The sequence below is a fragment of the Eptesicus fuscus genome, chromosome 18 (assembly GCF_027574615.1).
Source record: "Eptesicus fuscus isolate TK198812 chromosome 18, DD_ASM_mEF_20220401, whole genome shotgun sequence".
Taxonomy (NCBI): Eukaryota; Metazoa; Chordata; class Mammalia; order Chiroptera; family Vespertilionidae; genus Eptesicus; species Eptesicus fuscus.
In genome coordinates, this window is record NC_072490.1 from 96,868 (window position 1) to 111,067 (window position 14,200).

The 14,200-nt window shown below is 50.6% G+C and overlaps 1 protein-coding gene and 1 pseudogene across 1 annotated transcript; one reads left to right on the forward strand and one right to left on the reverse strand.

Moving 5' to 3' along the window:
* The first annotated feature begins 1,743 nt into the window (after positions 1 to 1,743).
* On the forward strand, positions 1,744 to 5,118 carry RTP3 (receptor transporter protein 3). The gene is made up of 2 exons (XM_008157896.3): positions 1,744 to 1,910; positions 4,257 to 5,118. The coding sequence occupies exons 1-2, from the start codon at positions 1,744 to 1,746 to the stop codon at positions 5,116 to 5,118; spliced, it is 1,029 nt and encodes a 342-aa protein (XP_008156118.2).
* Positions 5,119 to 5,433: 315 nt separating this feature from the next.
* Positions 5,434 to 6,856, reverse strand: LOC129147153 (UPF0598 protein C8orf82-like; annotated as a pseudogene).
* Between the last annotated feature and the right edge of the window lie 7,344 nt (positions 6,857 to 14,200).

The window sequence follows — 14,200 nt, forward strand, 5'->3', positions numbered from 1 at the left end:
AAAGGCTGTTATTAAAGGGGCCTGGAGGCCTGTCCCCTTTCCCCTGGTTGCCTCGAGGGGGCGCCCGCACCCTCCCGGAGAGAAGGGCAGGACCCGGGCTCCTGTTGTGGGAAGGTGAGACCGGAGCCTGGACCGTCAGAGCTGGAGAAGTGCCCTTTGCTTCCTTGTGAGGGGCACAGGCACAGGGAGGCCAAGGGGTGTTTTCTTTGTTCTGTGGACCTTGCACTGTCCACACTGGTGACGTGCAGCCCTGGTGATGCCTCACACTGTACAAGCTGTCGTCCCTCCTGCAATGCCCTCCCTGGCCCTGATCTGACCTCCATCTCCTGCGTCCTGTCTCAGGCTGGTGAAGGGGGCAGTGCCCACGGCGGAGTGAACGGTGAATGAATGAATGCACAGACCCATCACCACAGAGGCCACCAGGGGCTGCTCTGACATCACAGGATGGGAAGAACCGGGCTGAGTCTTCCTGCCACCCTGGGCGCACCTGTCTCCGGACCTCGTCCCAGCCCTTTCATTCCTTCTGACTCATCACGGTGTTTAAAAAATATTTTTTAAATTTATTTCAGAGAGGAAGGGGGAGAGAGAAAGAGAGATCAATGATGAGAGAGAATCATCAATGGGCGGCCTCCTGCATGCCCCACACTGGGGACTGAGCCAGCAACCCAGGCATTTGTCCTGACTGGGAATCAAACCGTGACCTCCTGGTTCATAGTTCAACACTCAACCACTGAGCCACACCAGCCAGACTAATGTGGTTTTAAGTAAAAAATAAAAATTTACATCATTGGTATTCTGAATTAGTGCTAATAAAACGAATAGTACTAATGCTCTGCTGCTCAGAGTCTGAGCTGAGACCAGAAGGCAGGAGCTGCCCTGCTCAGTGTCAGCAGGACCCTGTGTCAGGTGACAAATCGGCAGCCACCACGCTTTCAGAGCCACCTCCCCCCCGGTCAGAGAGAGTGACAGCGAGTCCCCAGAAGCCCTGGCCCTGTTCCAAGCAGAATGGCCTGTGGGCTGGACAGAGAAGAGGGAGGAGTCACAGCCACTGGCCCTGAGGAAGGGAGTGGCAGCCTTGCCAGGTAGGAGGCTGGGAGGCCAGCTTGCATGCAGGTGTATGAACACCTGTTTCCACGGTCAGGGTCTCTGCGAGGCCCCAGAGGGTTCCAAACAAGGCCCTGGAAGTTGTTTTTGTCACGCTTCAAGCAGCTTTGGCTCGTGGGCCCTTCTCTGCCCCAGGCATGCCTGCCACCCTTCCCCGGCAAAGGTGCCCTTTCCCCCGGCCAAAGCCTGAAGTGACTTGTCCACTGTCCCACAGCTGGTCAGAGCCCCAGACTCAGGATGCCCTGACTTGCAGCCCGGGTTCTCTCCCCTGCCCCGTCCCTCTGTAAGCTCTCTGCACTGAGATTGAGAGCGGGTGGGAGGGGCTCCGACAAAGGCTGCCAGAGAGAAAGGCTGAGGGGAGGTAGCAGCAGAGCCAGACTGAGGTCCACCCTCCTGACGTGGGGCCCCAGAGCTGCTGGGTGGGCTTTTGGTGAATGACACCATGCATTCCATGTCTTTCGAAATTCCCTGTGAAGCCTGACTCAATTGACCTTTGTCCTTGGGGCAAAGACCAGGTCCGCAGGCCCAGTGCAGGGCCATAAAGGGGAGCAGGTGTGAGCCCGTGCTCTCTACAGTGGGAACCACACATTCGGCTAGAGACCCGTCAGAGCCCAGGAGAGACTGGTGCCCCAGCTCACCATGCCAGCAGCCGAGGGTCAGGATGTGAAGGTGTGGCAGAAAGTGTTTCAGGAATTAATTCACCAGGTGAGACCATGGCACCAATGGACCCTGACTCTAGACAACAGCCTCATTCCCAACACCCTGCAACCAGGGTGGGCCCAATACCAGCAGCAGGTCTTTGCCAGGTGAGTGGGGAATGGGATGGGTTGTGTTCCAGAATATTCTTCCTTATTCCATACTCTATATACTGGTTACCTTTCTGATTCCATTCCTGTTTGTACTCGTAAACTGAAGATTATAGAAAGAAAGGAGCTTCATTAACGATTGTTTTCTTACTACAGTGAGTCCCAAACAGCTGCAGGGCAGCGGGCACTGGTGTGGGGTAATGCCCAGATATGGAGAAATCAGGCTTTGAAGGTGAGGCAAGAGCAGTGAGGCCCAGGAGAGATGAATGAGCAAGGCTTGCTGCAAATGCAAAGGCAGGGGGTTGGGGGGAGTCCAGAGACCCACCACAGAGCCCACAAAAGAGGGGCCCTGGGCACTGAGGAGACCCCCCTCATGGAGGGGCAGAGCCACGTGCAGCCATCTTAACCTCTCTACTCTGAGCTGCTGGGATCGTTGTAAAAACAGGACCCTTAGAGGCATCCAAAGGCTAAGCCTCTGGTTTCCATGTGGGAAATCAGAGCCTAGGATGGGGCCCACCTCCACAGACGATGGTTCCTGGGCCTGGGGAAGGGGCGTGTTGCCTGCCCACTGCCCGCTTCCTGGGAGGTCTGGGAAGGGGAAACTGAGCTCTCCTCTCCATAGCCTGTAGTTTTCCCAGGTCAGGAGCTGGCACCAGGAGCAGCTGAGCAAAGTCTCAGTTCCTTTTCTTTTTTTAAAGTCTGAGCTGGCACACCAACACAGCAGCAGTGACCCAGAATGGGGCGGGGACTGTAGTTCAGAAGAGCAGGGCCCAGGCCCTTTGCTCCAGCAGGTCATCTCGCTCACAGTGGTCGGGGCTCCTGGGCATCTTCCCTGCATTTCATCCTCACTTTCACCCAGGGAGCTGAAATCTTGAGGCTAGAATCAAGATAAAGAAGGAAGCCCTGGTCGCTTTGGCTCAGTGGATAGAGCCTCAGCCTGTGGACTGAAGGGTCCCAGGCTTGATTCCAGTCAAGGGCACGTACCTCCCTTGCAGGCTCGACCCCCAGCCCTGGTTGGGGCACATGAGGGAGGCAACCAATTCTCTCTCACATCGATGTTTCTCTCTCGCTCTCTTTCCCCTTCCATTCTTTCTAAAAATCTCTGGAAAAATATCCTCGGGAGAGGATTAACAACAGAAATAAATTTTTAAAAAAGATACGAAAGGGAAACCTTGATTGACTCCCTCCCATAACCCTCTGATTCACCGTCCAGACGAGGTACTCCCAGCAAGGCCATGCTTGGCTATTGGAACAAATAACCTAACACATGGCCCCAAGCTCACCATGGCACAGAAGGAAAGAGCTGGAAAGTCGAGGGCTTCCGTGACAGATCTGGAGGCAGCGCCCATCACTTCAACCCACATCCCATCAGCCAACTGGTCACCCTGCCCCAACTTAACTGCCCAGCCAGGCTGGGACCTGAGGGGGAGTGCATGGATAATTTGGTGAGCATTCATGTGCTCAGCCCTCTGCTCACCTGTAATTCCTATCCTGGGTGCTGCCATGTGCTTCCCTGCCTTCTTCTCTCTCTCCATCTGTGCTGACATGTATTTGTACAGCTACCTTAGGTCAGAAAATTGCCCTCCTCCCTGCTGAGAGGAAGGGTCATTCTCTGGTACCCTCTCTGGGGCCAGGGCACGAGGAATCACTTTGAGCAATGGCTTGAGGCAATGAAGAGAGAGCGGACACGGCACCCGCCTAGTAATAATGGCAGATTGGGGGGCCCTGGGCAACTGAGAGGAAAGCAATGCTTTCAGTCCAATGGGACAATGGACTGTTTAGGGTCCCTCCCTCCCTAACCTGGGCTCTATGACTCAGGATCTTAGTTCTTTGGGGCTGCTATTAAAAAACAGCCACAACAACAACAAACACAGCCTGGGCGGCTTATAAACAACAGAAACGTGTTGCTCACAGTTCTGGAGGCTGCAAGTCCAAGACCAGGGTCCGCCGCGCTGGTCAGGTGAGGGCCCTCCTCTGGGTCGCAGACTTCCTGTGGTGTCCTCACCGGCTGGAGGAGCTGGAGCGCTGTGGGCCTCTTGCATAGGGGCACTTAGCCTTTCACCAGGGCTGCACCCTCCTGACCCAATCATGATTCCGTGAGGCGCATAAGGTGCCCGAGATCCCTTCGGCTCTGAGAGCGTGTGACCCGCTGTCGCAATGACAGACACCTGTGAGTCGCGAGCTTGTCGGCGCACAATGGAGATAGAAACAACGGACGCGGTCACCTCATCCCCCACTGATCCAGGACCCAATCCACCGAGTCTCAGTAACATGGGTCTCTCCTGCTTCCCTCTGGCACAGCCCACGGCTCGGTCAAGCTGAGGGTCTCGTTTTCTGCCTCCACAGGTTCACATGCTCCTGGTGCTCTCGCAATTGGGCCTCTGCCCACGTTCAAGTCCTTTGCCACATGCACTGGAATAAGAGGGAATCCACGGGCCAGGTGAAGATGAGGATCTTTGCCCAGAGATGTCAGAAGTGCTCGGAGCCTCCATTTGAGGTTCCAGAATTCACGGAAGAGAACGTCTCAAGGATCCTGAATAACCTGGTGTTCCGAATTCTGAAGAAATGCTATGGAGAAGGATTTAAGTCAATGGAGAAGATTCCTACAATCAAGGATATCTCTCTTAAAGGGCCACATGACACTGACAATTGTGAGGCGTGTCTCCAGGGCTTTTGTGCTCAGTGTGAGTTAGATCTAGCCAAACCATCACCAATGTCCCCTTCACTTCCCACAATAAGCACACCTACCTTTGGGGTTCCCATCTATAAACCTTCTCTCACAAGGAATAGCACCATAGTGGATGCAGTCACAGGGGACACTGGGGTGAAGAAAGGAGGGGTAATGCACAACCCCCAGTTTCCTGAGCCCCCACGAGCTAAGAGTCCCAGAGCAAACACCAACTACCGGGAAGAGAGCACAGTCCGGAGTAGCACCATAGTGGATGCAGTCACAGGGGACACCAGGATGAAGAAAGGAGGGGTAATGCACAACCCCTGGTTTCCTGAGCCCCCACCAGCTAAGAGTCCCAGAGCAAACACCAACTACCGGGAAGAGAGCATAGTTGAGGTCTCTTCCCAGAGGGAGGATTTGGGTTACCACAGCACCCAGAATCGCATGCGCTGCAATTTCGGAATTTGCTGCTGTTCAATCATTCTAATCCTAATCATTGTCGTGGTGGTGGTGGTGATTGTTAAAATCAATACATGAACCTCAAAAGCATGGTGCTAAGTTTAAAAAATCAGACACACCAAGTCATATGTTGTATGATCCAGCTGATGTGAAATGTTCAGTCCAGGTAAATCAGGAAGCAGGTTGGTGTCCATACTACTGTTGTGGCCGGTGTGGCTCAGTTGGTGGATCGTGGTCCCGCGTACCAAAAGGTCGTGGGTTTGATTTGTCAGGGCACATGCCCAGGTTTCAGATTCCGTCCCCAGTTGGGGTGCATGCAGGAGGCAGCTGATGGATGTTTCCCTTTTCCATTGATATCTCTCTCTAAAATCAATAAAAACAGTGTGTTTTTTTCTAAATAGTATCTCGGCTCTCCAGGTGGCTCCTGCGCAGCGATGCGGGCAGGGGGAGCGCTGGGGCCCACGGCCTTTCGCCTGACTCTCAGGGCGGGGCGAGGGGGAGCGGCGAGCAGCAGTGGGGCCAGGTCAATGGTGCGGGGAGGCGCTGGCCCAGCAGGTGCACTGCCAGGCGAAGCAGACGCTGAGCCCAGCGCCCCAGACCTACGCTCCCTGCGAGTTCCGGTGCCGGGGTGGGGGTGGGGGTGGGGGTGGGGGTGGGGGAAGGGGGGGGGTACAGGCGCCCGTGGGCGAAGGGCACAGCCAGCGCCTCGCCGCCCCGCAGTAGGAGAGGCGCGGGGACCCGGGCCTGCAGCCAGCAGGTGCCTGAAGACCACGGGTGTCCTCACGGCGCTCCCTGCCGCAGGGAGAAAGGAAGGGGAAGGAGGCCGCACCGCGCCCCTGCGGTTGGGTCTCAGCCGGGAGAAGAAGGTGACCAGGTCTGGGGCAGGCCCGTTACCCTGGGCCACGCCCGGCGCCGGCAGTCGGAGGGCCGCCCCGGCCTCACTACATAGCGGGGCTCGGGAGCTCTGGATGCCCAGGACCTGCCGCGGGCGGGGTTGGGGAGCGGACCCTCCCAAGCCTTCCCCGCAGGGAGAGGAAGGTGGGAGAGGAGGAAGCAGCAGTACCTTTGAAACAGGTGATGCCGTGCTTCACTTTGGAGTCCTCCAGGAAAAGCTGCCGACAGAGGGACGGGCGGTGCCCATGAGCCCGGCCGGCCGGCCTGCCCGAGGCGGGAAGGTCCGTGTGGCCCGGCCGGCGTGTCCGCTTCCTGTGCTGTCCGTGCACACGGTGTGCAGAGGGGCGCGGAGAGGGAACCCGGGCCCTTCCCATTCCCCGGACCGGCCCGCACCGGGCGGCTTCCTCACGCACAGCTTCCCTGAACCCTTTTCCGCTTTAACCTCGCGTTTCTAATCAGGCGCCAGTTCTCTGCGGGGCTACCTGGCTGGCTTCCTCCTGGGTGTGGCCATTGCCCCCCCTTTCCCCCCGCCCGGCCAGGGCTTCCAAAGCAGGCGGGACAGCCCAGAACTGGAGGCCGAAGGTGGGAAGGAACTGGGGGTGCGAGGCGCAGACACGTGTGAGGGGGCAGCCAGGGGCAGGGGGGTAAAATAGTATCTCTACAAGCATTGTATTCAATAATGTATTTGTTTGGGGGTATTATAGAACATGCAACAATTATATAACAATGCAGTACTCTTCTTATATATAAAAGCCTAAGTGACCAAGCCACTGGAGGACCAAACTACCGGTGGCTATGACACGCACTGACCACCAGGGGGCAGACGCTCACCGCAGGAGCTGCTCCCTGGTGGTGAGTGTGCTCCCACAGCCAACTCCTGCAGCCCCTCCCCCTCTTCCCCGCCAACCTCTGCAGCCCCCATCAGCCCTAGATTGCTGGCCAGGCCGAGAGACCCCACCCGTGCACGAATTCATGCTCCAGGCCTCTGGTTTATTTATATGAACACCAGACAGACTTTTGCACAAATGACTGGTTTTATTGAAATAAAATTTACATAAGTTCTAAACAGTCAACTTGTATGAAAGTCCCCATTTCATATATTTTCTATTTGACTATATATAGCATAACCTTGGCATGAAATAAAATTCCAAAATCATTCAAGTAGTGTGCCACGCCAGCACAGCCAAGGGTTCGGTGAGCCTGCGGAGGGGCGGTGAAGGATTAAAGAGAAGACAGACAGGAGAATACAGCTGGGGCTCGGTAGATCTCCTGTGCCTGGATGAGGACATAGAAAGATCCAGCCCGCCAGCCGAGGCTTTATTTTATAGTCAGATCAAAACAAGGGAAGTGGTAACGTGTTTACAATGTTCTTGTGAGTTTCACCTTGTTTTGGCAGCACGTGCTGCACCTCCCACAGCCCATTAGCTACCTAGGAAGGAACTAGGGAGGGCTGTAAGGTGAAGCTTAATTTGCTACTAGGGCTTGGCCCTCCAAGCTGGGACTTGTTTGTGGCCCTGCCACAAAGTAGTACAACTAATAAACTTGAATTACATTGTCAAAGAGTTAAAAAGAAAAATCCAATTGTTTAAGGTTCAATTACAGTGATTCCTCATTTTCCTCTTCTTTTCATCTCTTAACCTACTTCCCTGAGTTTGTCTTTAGGTTGGAGCACTCCTCTACTGTGGTTGTAGAAGCTCTGCCTGTTGAGGATAAATTATTTGGAATTGTGATTAGACCCATCAAGACAAGATATTAGAGTGTCAGTAGTAAGCTTTTTTATGCATGCCTCTGGGGACAGACTGATTCTTCAGATAAGAGAAAATAAAATTCACACTTCATATTTAGCCCAGATTAACTTCCCAAAAGACCCCAAAGGCTAGACCCATATTATCTAATATGGTAGCCACCTCTGACTGTTTAAATTTAAATCAAATGAAAAATTTAGTTCTTCGGTATCACCTATCAACATTTAAGTTCTCATGCTACTGGACACACAGAGAGAAGATTGCCATCGCTGCAGGAAGGGCTACTGGACAGAACTGGGCTGCACCAAATAGCAATCGATTTGTACAGAAATCTATGTGAATACATGAATTTTTTTCCTTCTTAGTCACAAAAGCTACTTGTTTAAGCTTATCTTCAACACACAATCCTGTTTGTTTGAGCCCAAGACAGTGGTATAAATGTAAATATTTGTATAATTTCTCCATATTATGATGTGATGTGAAAGTCCAAACTAATGAACTCAATCTTTATCACGTAAAACAGTCTCATGAGCTCCCTCTGTTGTATTGTCAATCATCAAATGAGACAATCGACGCCTTAATGAGCCAATTAATTAGGAGTCATTTATTGCACGTGGCCCAGAGGGAGGTGTCTCTTCCAAATCTCTGAGCAACACATACAGGAAGCTTTTCCGTATTTAAACATTTCAAGCCTCTTTGTTTGCAGATATTACAAAGGGCTCTGTGTGATTTTTTGTTACAGACAGTTGTAACCTTGAATACATGAGTTTGTCCTTGGCATAATTATCATCAAAGTTAGTCTATTACATTGGATGGCTAGCTTGCAAGGTCAGACAGTTAAGTATCTTTTTTCTATTATTTGAACTAAAAAAAAAGTAATTTTTCAGAATAGCAGACTGTCTTAAGGTGACAGAATTTATAATGACAGAGTTTACAGGACTAGGGACTATCTAACAATAGCAGAGAGTTTCAAACAGCAGTTTTTTACACAAGATGGAGGTTACTATGCTTCACCTCTAGGTCCATGGCATCTTGGCCATGGGCAGATGGTACCCATGAGGAAGCCTTGCAAGGGACCCCTAACCAATGTGGGTCAGTCATCCCCACTACACATCTGGCCACCTTGGAGTGGGAGTCCCTAAGGCATTGCCTCTGCTCCCTGCTCTCAGCTGGGTCCCAGAGCAAGATGACTATCCATGCAGGCCATCCAAGACTTCCCATGACCAGCCACGCCTGACCCTCCTCCACCAGGAGTGCCAGCACACCACCTTAGTGCACCAGGCCCGATGCATGCACTGGCATCCCAGCCCTTTCTTCTACCTTCAAACCCAGATCACACCTAAACTCTCCTGAGAGCACACGTGCTGGGCTGACCAGCAAACCCTGATCAATGGATGAATGATTACTCTGGCACACATTTCTGAGAAAGAGAGGGCTAAGGGACTGCCTGGCTAGCGAAACCAAACAGCCCCATTCACCTGTCTCCTTAGGCTTTTATTATACCAGCAGCTTGAACTAAAATTAACTATTAGATACTATCAGCAGGGTAAGCATTCTTGAGAAGACACATGTGTCTGCAGTGTCCTTTAAGCAAGGACATCTGAAGACTAAGCATAAAGATTCCAGTAAACACCCGGACTTGTTTGGAAAAGTCAAGACAGGCAGTCACCTTCAGCCAACTCCCGACCTTTTGGAATTTCCTCCTTACAAATTTTCCAACCAAGTCCCGTGCTTCCCCCACATACCCCCCTCTATTTTGTTTTGCTGGCTGCAGAAGACAGAGGGAGGCAGCAAACTTTCTGCTTTGGAATGTCAGGGTCGTAAAACATGTTTACTGCTCAAGTTTTGATTTTGCAGACTTTAAGAAAAACAGAGAATTACAATGACAGTAATGGTAAGTCCAATCAGGTGCCAATTGATTCTAGGAACCCATGCGGTGGGGTCTGTCTACTTCAAATGCCCCTTTACTGTAGTTCAGGTAGTAAGTCGGTTGTTCATGTTACTGATAGTGAGTAATGATTCTTTATTTATTTATTTATTTTTAATAAATCTTTATTGTTCAGATTATTACAATTGTTTCTCCTTTTTCCCCCCCATATCTCCCCATCACCCGGTTCCCTCTCCCCCGTTGTCCTTATCCATAGGTGTATGATTTTTGTCCAGTCTCTTCCCATATCCCCCACACAGACACCCCTTTCCCCCTGAGAATTATCAATCCACTCCTATTCTATGCCTCTGATTCTATTATGTTCACCAGTTTATTCTGTTCCTCAGATTTTTAATTCACTTGATTTTTAGAATCACTTGTTGATAGATATTTGTTGTTCATAATTTTTATCTTTACTTTTTTCTTCTTTTTCCTCTTTTTAAAGAATACCTTTCAGCATTTCATATAATACTAGTGGTGATGAACTCCCTTAGCTTTTTCTTATCTGTGAAGCTCTTTATCTGCCCTTCAATTCTGAATGATAACTTTGCTGGGTAGAGTAGTCTTGGTTGTAGGTTCTTGCTATTCATCACTTTGAATATTTCTTGCCATTCCCGTCTGGCCTGCATAGTTTCTGTTGAGAAATCAGCTGACAGTCGTATGGGTGCTCCCTTGTAGGTAATTAACTGTTTTTCTCTTGCTGCTTGTAAGATTCTCTCTTTGTCTTTTGCCCTTGGCATTTTAATTATGATGTGTCTTGGTGTGGTCCTCTTTGGATTCCTCTTGTTTGGAGTTCTGTGCACTTCCTGAACTTGTAAGTCCATTTCTTTCACCAGGTGGGGGAAGTTTTCTGTCATTATTTCTTCAAATAGGTTTTCAGTATCTTGCTCTCTCTCTTCTGTCACCCAAAAAATTCGGATATTGGTACGCTTAAAGCCATCCCGGAGGCTCCTTATGCTATCCTCACACTTTTGGATTCTTCTTTCTTTCTGCCTCTCTGGTTGGGTGTTTTTTTCTTCCTCATATTCCAGCTCTTTGGTTTGACTCTTCGGGTGTGGTGGTCTACTCTGTATATTCTTTATTTCAGACAGTGTATGCATAATTTCTGACTGGTCCTTTTCCATTTTTTTTGGTATTCTCATTAAGGTCCTTGAAGGTCTCTTCAAGTTTCTCAGCGGTTTTTAGAAGATTCTTGAGTAACCTTATAAATATGGTTCTGAACACTGTGTCATCCATTAGTTTGCTTTCATCTATTTCTCCTACTTGTGACATACTTCGATGTCTCCACATTTTGGCTGCCTCCCTGTGTTGATGGAGTGGCTTTGTGTAGTCGGTGACCTATAGGGGCCGGTAGCTCAGCTTCCCCAATCACCCTAGGTGGTCGCTCTTGGTACTCCCCTTTGTGGGCTGAGTGGAAAGTCTTGGTGTAGTTAAAAGCCCTGATTGCTGTTGGTACACTGGGAGGAATTGACCTCTGGTCCAATTGGCTGTGAGGGCCTGCTGTGTATATAACGGAAGAATTGCTGTGCTGGAGACACAGTAGGGCTTTGGTTCTCACTGAGTCTGCCTCTTGAATGTGTCCCTTATGAGAGTGGTTGAAATCTGGTGTAGTCCACACCGACAGAAAAGTCACTCTCACTCTCCGACTGATGGCCGAGAGTCTCGTAGGCGTCTGGGTCCCCCGCGTGTCCCCAGAAACTGGAGTTCAGAGTGGTTGGGATTGTTGGTATCACTGGCGGGAATTGATCTCCAAGCCAGTTGGCTGTGAGGATCAGCAGTGTCTCCACTGGGAGAGCTTCTGTGCTCAGCTTGGATGGGGCGGAGTTTCAGGGTGGCGCAGACAAGCTTTGGTTTCCCGTCTGCTCTGCCCTAAGAGGGCCGGTTCCTCCGTGCCCGAATTAATGGCTGTGCGCCTCTGAGAGAAGGCAGCTTTCGAGCCTCTCCCGCTGCCTAACAGACCAGTTTCTCCCCAGCTGGGGCTGGATTTCAGTGCAGACCCGAGGTTTTGTTTTTCTCCCGAAGGAGAAATCCAGTCACTGGGAGGGCTGTGCTCAGCTTGGATGGGGCGGAGTCTCAGAATGGCACAGACAAACTTGGTTTCCATCCACGCCGCCCTAAGAGGGCCGGTTCCTCCGTGCCCGAATTACTGGCTGCGCGCCTCTGAGAGAAGGCTGCTCTCAAAACAGCCCAGTTTCTCCCCAACTGCAGCTGGATTTCAGTGCAGTCGGGAGGTTTTGTTTTTCTCCCAAACGGGAAAGCTCGCCACACAGCGTCTGCTGCCCTCCCTCTCCGCGCGCTGTGAGCAAGCCTGCCGCGTATTCAGCCGCCCGCTCTTTCCACGCTCACGGATCTCCGCACCTCCACAGTTCCTGAGGCTCAGCGTCCCCCTCTCTGTTTTTTCTCTAGTTGTAGGTTTTCCACTCTGCCAGCTTTCCGGTGGTTCTGGACAGTGTGCGCTCTGTTTTCCAGTTGTAGTTTCAAAATTGTTGTGGTAGGCAACAGTTAGGTGTTTACCTTATGCCGCCATCTTGGTTTCTCCAGTAATGATTCCTTAATTTGCTTTTGTAATGCATTTACTTCTTTAGTAAGGTTATCATGAAAGACTCTTTACAGATGGTTTTTCATATTAATCTACTGATGGTGACTGCTGTTCTGTTTTAAGGGGGTGACACATATGTGCTTATGCTCCCAATCACAATTGAGTATTTGTTTATATGCTGTGGTGTCCTGCCTTCTAGTCAGGTGCAGGGGGTAGAATGAGAAAGGGGAAGTGGCCAGGGTGAGGAATGTAGCTCTGTGTAGGCCTGGGGGACCACAGATGCCAGCTGTTGTCCTTTAGTCATCAGGCGATGATGTTTTCACTCCTGGTGGGTCGACCTGACCATGCTTATCGGTTCTGCTTGCTGGCTTCACAGCTGAGTCAGCTCCTTAATCACTTCACAAAGGCCTTGAAAAGGAAACTTTTAAGAAAAACTTAACTCACTATTTATACATAAGAAACTTAACCCCCTATTCACATAAATATATGTGTTGATTTAAAATAATATGATTACTTTTCAGATTAATTCAGGTGTTCTATCTATCCTATCTAATAAAGAGGGAATATGCTAATTGACCCTCACACCATCACAAAGATGGCGGCACCCAGTCCCCTCAGTCCCACCAGCCACCCAGGGCCAGCCCAAGGTGCAGGCAAGCCTCAGATGGCCGCTGCCCAGCCACCCAGGGCTGGACCAAGACGCAGGCAAGCCTTGGATGGTGACTGCCCAACTGCCCAGGGCCAGCCCAAGGTGCAGACAAGCCTGGGGTGGCAGCTGTCCAGCTGCCCAGAGCTGGCTCAAGGCACAGGCAAGCCTCAGATGGTGGCTGCCCAGCCACCCAGGGCCGCCTGAGGCTCAGGTAACCAGGGCCAGCCGAGGCTTGCGCTGCTGGCAGTGGCAGCAACAGAGGTGTGATGGGGGTGTCGCCTACCCCTGATCGCCGGGTCACCTCCCGCCCCTGAGGGCTCCTGGACTGTGAGAGGGGGCAGGCCGGGCTGAGGGACCCCCCCTCCAGTGCATGAATTTTCATGCACCGGGCCTCTAGTTAGATTACAAGTCCCCCCTCTGATTAGGTAGATTGGTTGATACCTATCAAACTTGTACTATAGTAGTAAATCTCTTTGTAAAAAAGCTTTCCCTTTCAACAGACTGGAAAGGAACCAAACAAATTCTGTATTAGTTTACTTTAGATTCATTTATCTAATTAGATTTATTACTCAGTATACCTATAATTTCCTTTTAAGATTTCTCTTCACAATCCTTCTGATTTTTACAAATATTCTTACATTAACTCACTTTCTTTCTTTTCCTTCAAAATGCATCTCTAGTCCTTATGCCTTCTATTAAGTATTCCTACTCCAATATCCTTTCTTCCTGTTATATCCCTTTCTTTATATCCCTTTTCACCATTTTTACTTCCTCAACTCTAATTCTTTACTAACCCTCTGTAACTTACATAGACCCTCTGCAGCTTACCCAGTCCCTTTCAGTTTGTCTATTACCTTTCTTTTTCCTTCATCTCTATACCTTCTATTATACCAAAACTATAAATTCTTTCTAATTAGAGTTAAAGGCCAGTTCTACACAGGCTCCTCCATTGCTTGGAGTGGTGAGGAGTATGTCTCAGGATCTATTTCTCCCCCAGTTGGCCCATCGTCCTTGTTCTGCTATGTCTATCTCGCTGCCTACCACAACCCCCTCACGGATCTTGGCTGTGAGTTCTTTCAGGGAAAGGGGACATCAGGTCTCTTCTGAAACTGCTTCCTGCTTATGAGGGTGGGAGATTTCTTTCAGAGCCAAGACATCCTTGCTCCCTGTCAGAAGGACAACGAGGCCTGGGCACAGAAGGAGGGGTCACTGGTGCCTGGAGGTGGTATTCCCTAGGTGGCAGTGGGGCTTGTAACCTGGTGGAGACAAACTGTGTTATAAAATTTAGTATTTTTGGGTAAAAGTTAGAACAGCACGAATATGACCAATGGTCTGGTGGAAGGAAAAGACATTTCAGTTCTAATAATTTCTTGTTGAAACACAATTTTTCCCCCTACAATCATCCT